We start from the raw sequence: 5269 nt of genomic DNA, 5'->3' as shown, positions 1-5269 counted from the left end.
CGTCTGTCAAATCAGATCTGGATAATACCGCTGACCCGCACCGAGTCATTTACATTAACTAAATATTGATCCGCAGCGAGTAGTCGTGCCCTAAAGTCTCGGCTGCGTAAATACTGCTGCCAGCCTTTAAACACAACAGCAGCTCGTTCGGTAAGAGCCCGTCGAGTCGGAGAAACACGGAGAGCAAAGGGCAGGAGTAAAGCGGGAAGAAAAGGCTGCGTGTTGAATGTATACACAGCACAGCTGAGCTCGCTCCCGCGTTTGTGCGCGTTTTATGAAGTGTGGACAGTGTGAACACGGATCACATGACCGCTGGCCCGAGCTCGTGACCGGCAAAGGACACTTTTCTGAAAGCACAGCGATGCCGAGCCGCCGGATCCGGTTTCACCGCTGGTTTGTGGTTAGGGAATGTTCTGGCTTTCTGTCAACAGATTTGTAGAACATTAAGACATTAAGACAACTAAATTGTTGGGGTTTTTTTGCTCATCCACAATCAGACATTAAAATTAAAAATAAAAAAAATGAACGCACAGAAACTCAATGTGCTGCAAGTTCTCCCATAATTAAAAGTGTACAGAAATAGTCGACACCTTAACATCGTATTCTATCCGTCCAATGTTCTTTTAATCCAGTAATACAACAAAAAGAAATGGTGCATTGTGCCTTTTAATTGTTCTCTGCAGAACAAATAAACATGCATGCGCAACATGAAACTATACAAGAGGAACTAAAATCAAGACTAGTTAACTTGTGTTACTAGTTGTGCATGAACAACTCAGAAATGAAATGCATTGAGCACAAGTACAAGCGTTTCCATTCCTGTGAGTCAAAACAGCTCATTTCTTCTGATGTCAATATCGCATTGATCAACACTGATACATGCAGAACTCCTGCTATTTTTATACAGTTCTCGTATTATAATCTCCCTCGCGCTGTACAGTCTGTGTCACTAAAGTGTAATACTTACTTTTAGAGGTTTCAATGCATCACTCAGAACACTAGTACTAGTGATGACTGCCTTAGCAAACGCTACTGATAAATGCCTAATATGACCGAGCTACGCTTTGCATGATTTCGCCTCCAGGTCTGATGCAAACCACACACAGTGTCAGTTAAAAGGAGGATTCCCCGGTGCGTTTCTATAATTGAAAGCGAACTCAAGTCTCATTTCCCTTTAAAAACTCCCTCCTCCGTCTTATCCAGTCGGTTAAAAGTCACACTTGGCCATTTTAACAACGTTTAAAGATTAACTTCAAACGCCAGCGAGAGGCCGCTACAGAATTAAAGTTCAACCCAGGCCACGGCGGCTGGGGAAATTCCGTCTCAGAAACGCTCGACCTCACCTGCCTTTCCAACGGATTTGAATACGGTTCGTAAGAAACAACGAACAGCCGAAATAACACCGAACGTCGCATTAAAACACGCACGAGCCCTAATATCACGAGAAAAGATCAAAGTAAATCCCTCCTGTAGCTCAAACGGTAGAACACGCAACGAAAAAAAGTCATGGGTTCGATTTCCAGGGAAAAAAAAACCGTGTGCATGAATCGTAGGAAAGCACAAATGCAATGTACGTAATGCATAAATGCAAAGCATTTGCCAAATGTTACATAACTTGTATAATATACATGTTTACCCATACATTAAAGTTTGCTAAAAATGTACTAACATTTGTTTCTTCATGACTTTATGTAGCATTCCCTCACTCTCTCCAGAGTGAATGGGTGCCGTCCAGAGCAAACATCACAATGATCCACACCACTGCAGTCCGTCTGTTAACCGTCAGGTCACCACAGTTTCTTTTCATAACAGAAATCATAGGAAAAACACTTTACAAACCAAAACAGTCCGAAACAACTGCAAGTTGCATTTCTATACAACAGGAGGCGATCTTTTTCATTGGAGGAGGAAGCATTGTGTTTTAGCTGGAAGCAATGGTTTGAAGTTAAAAATATTTTTGTAGTTTCGGCCTTACAAGATGTGAACTGATGGACTGGGGCGGCGCTTCTGGATTATTGTGATGTTTTTAAATCAACCGTTCAGACTCAAACTCAACAATTTATAGCTTTAATAACTTCTAACGTAACGTTTCCCTTCTGATCTGGAGGTGAAAAGCGACCCGGACCTGTTCTCGGCGGGTTTCCTGAGATTCAGCCAGTTGAACCACATAACAGAGGTGTTTACGAAACATCAGATTACGGAGCAGGTTCTCAGAAAAACAACAACCGAAGACCCGCATGACGACTGAACTGCTCGGAAATCACCTGCCTCTCCACACCTGATCAGAGATCTCCACAACCACTACCTGTTGGTTCCCCAGAGCGCGTCGCAGTCTCTCGCCGCAGGCGCAGCGGCACGCATCTGTGAAAAACGGCCCGCAATGCTGCACAAAGCTGCACCAGTTCACGATGGAATAAAAATAAAGTTCATCACATTTGACAAACCAACCAGATCGCTTTAACCCACAATATTTAACTTCAAGCCAAACGTATTCTTTCGCCACTGCAGGAAACAAACACCCAGTGCGGTCTGTTTAACCTAGTAAGCGGTGGTTTGACCTACTGGTTAAAGATCTGTGATCAGCTGCATAAACTTTGCGATTAGTTGTACTTCAGATTCAAATGAGGCTAATCTGACTGACTTGATGTTACGAGCAGAACAAAAATGGACGTCTAACTTACAAGACACGGCTGTTTCTTATGCAACCGGACACACGGCTGGTAATAGCAAAGGTCGAAGGTCACCAGATTGCAGCAACAGTAATAAACCAAAACATCTTTCTCTATTGGATAATAAAAACAAACCGCTAGTTCGGCTGATTTAACCCTAACAGGTGGTTAAAGATCTGTCCATATCCGAGAGTTAACGACATGTCAATAACCAATAAACGGCAATACACCGTTTATGAATCGCTTTGTCTTTTAACTGGTCAGTGCGGATCTGCTTTATGCAGAAATGATGGTTGCTCAGGTGGACTAACTTAGAAACTAAAAAAAAAAAGTTGCTCAAGTTGCTAAACTTAAAAGGGAAGATCCATTAACTATTAGACAAGTAGTTCACAAACATTAAAAACACTTGACCTCTTAAACTCATAAATGTAGTTTAACAAAAACATTGATGTGAAACTACAAGGACACAATATAACAGACTTCTATATTTATATACATTGGCACATATTAACCACCAACATCATTGCATAATAATATATATATATATATATATATAATAAAATATAATATAAAATAAAATATTATATTATATATATATATATATATATATATATATATATATATATATAATAAAATATAATATTATATATAAAAAAATATAATAAAATAAAATATAATAAAATATAATAAATAAATATATATACACATATATGTCTGACAAAAAGCAGTCATAAGAAGCACAGTTATATTTCTAGCAATAGACAACAACACATTGTATGGGTTAAGATTATTATTCAATATATATATATATTATTACTATTTTTTTTTAATAAAAAATACTTCTACTACTAACATTTATTAAATGAATAACATGTAATAAATCAATACACACACGCACATCTGGTTTAAGCAGCTGGTTAAAGACATTGAAACCGGTTACTAAAATAACCTCCCAAACCTGCAAGTGCACATTTACATACACATTTGCATTAATATAAACATAAAAAAAGGGAACTTCGTATATTTATAATCATCACACACATCAACTACCAGTGACAGCGTGTGGGTCAGTTACTCGTGACAGGGAGGTATATCGTTTAACCAGCTGGTTAATGACGCTAAAGAATCTGCAGCCAGTAAACGGTTGAAGGTTCACAAGCCTGGTTGACAAGCACGAGTTTGACCTCAGTGACCTCGTGGATATTAAACTAAATGTGAAGTTCAAACGCTTTCTTGTAATGCGGGTAGTTGATGACAAGAGGGGGACTTGTGTTTATAGGGGAGTTATTAGTAACAGGTGGTTAAATTAACCCCGGTTTTACTACAAATATGAATAGTTAAACTATTACTACTAGACAAACTCTTACCTCCGAAGAGATGAGGCGACAGGTGAGCAGGTAAAGATCCGATCAAGAGTCTCGGAGCGCCGGTTGAGCGCTCTCTCCCCGCCGTTCTCCTCCGGCGTGCTGTTACCGGAGTCCTGAGAGCCGTACGCTCCCGCGCTCGGTATATTAATGCTCGACTGAGGTCTCGCGCCCGGTCCACCGGAGACCCCCCCGACGGAGCGCGTCCTGGAGCCGGTGTAGTGCGAGGCCACCGCCGCTGACGAGGACGACGACGAAGATGTGGCACCTGAGGCGCCGTGAGCGGGAAACCTCATCGCCACAGCCGCCGTTCTGCCGCCGCCGCCGCCGCCGTTACTCGACGGGAGATCCGAGCCGGAGTACGCTCGCGTGCGGCCGTTTTCAGCGGGACCGCTCTGCTTGGCCCCCATTCCGTCCGCTTTTAATGATTAAAGACGAACAAACAAACACACGCGCGCACACCGACGGCGAGCGGGAAGCGTCGCCCGTTACATCTGACGTCACCGAAACTTTTTGCGAAGGGCTTTAAATCGCCGTCAGCGTGAGCTCGCGCTCGCCCGCGCTTGTTTTCGCCTCGCTCGCTGTTGTTTTCTAACTAGCGTCGCCGGGGCCATGTCCTCTCGCGTGTCGCGCGTGGAAACGTGACGCTCCGACGCGACGCGACGCGACGCTTCACACACACCCCCCCCCACGTCCTCCCGAAACCGCGCGCGTTGACGGCAGAGCTGTGCGCGCGACGGGCGGTTATCGCGCAAACTGATTTCAACTGCGGAGTTCGAAAGCGAGGCGGGGGGGGGCGGGGCGCGCCGGTGACGTCATAATCCCGGGAAATAAACCCCGGCTGGCGCTCCTGACGCTCTCCGTCCTCTCGCGCGCGTCTGCTGATGCTGCTGCGGTTCGTGACACATTCGCGACCGTGGAGCTCAAACCTGTCATATTTAAAAGAAAAAACAAAAAAAACTGTTAGGTATACATCACCTGAAAGATGAATAAATAAACCTTCCGTCGATGCATGCCTGAGACGCGTCTGTTCGGAATCTGAGGGCGCAAAACAAATCTGAATATAGAGAAAATCGCCCTTGAAGTTGTCCAAATGAAGTTCTCAGCAATGCATATTACTAATCAAAAAATACGTTTTGATGTATTTATGGCATATTTATATTCATGGTATGAAATATGTATTTTTTCGGCAAAATATTTCCGTGGAGCGTGATCTTTTTTAATATGCTAATGATT

At 43.2% G+C, this 5269-nt stretch overlaps 1 protein-coding gene across 1 annotated transcript; it reads right to left on the bottom strand.

The window, feature by feature from the left end:
* Positions 1-301: 301 nt before the first annotated feature.
* On the bottom strand, positions 302-4821 carry LOC122335335. Its single transcript, XM_043233166.1, has 3 exons — positions 4037-4821; positions 2279-2393; positions 302-421 (listed from the first exon to the last, which is right to left on the bottom strand). Exons 1-3 carry the CDS (start codon positions 4441-4443, stop codon positions 302-304), a joined length of 642 nt encoding a protein of 213 aa, XP_043089101.1. The 5' UTR covers positions 4444-4821.
* Between the last annotated feature and the right edge of the window lie 448 nt (positions 4822-5269).

This window comes from Puntigrus tetrazona, unplaced genomic scaffold (assembly GCF_018831695.1).
Source record: "Puntigrus tetrazona isolate hp1 unplaced genomic scaffold, ASM1883169v1 S000000760, whole genome shotgun sequence".
NCBI lineage: Eukaryota > Metazoa > Chordata > Actinopteri > Cypriniformes > Cyprinidae > Puntigrus > Puntigrus tetrazona.
Note: the sequence above shows the minus strand (reverse complement) of the source record. Positions and strands in the feature narration are given on the sequence as shown.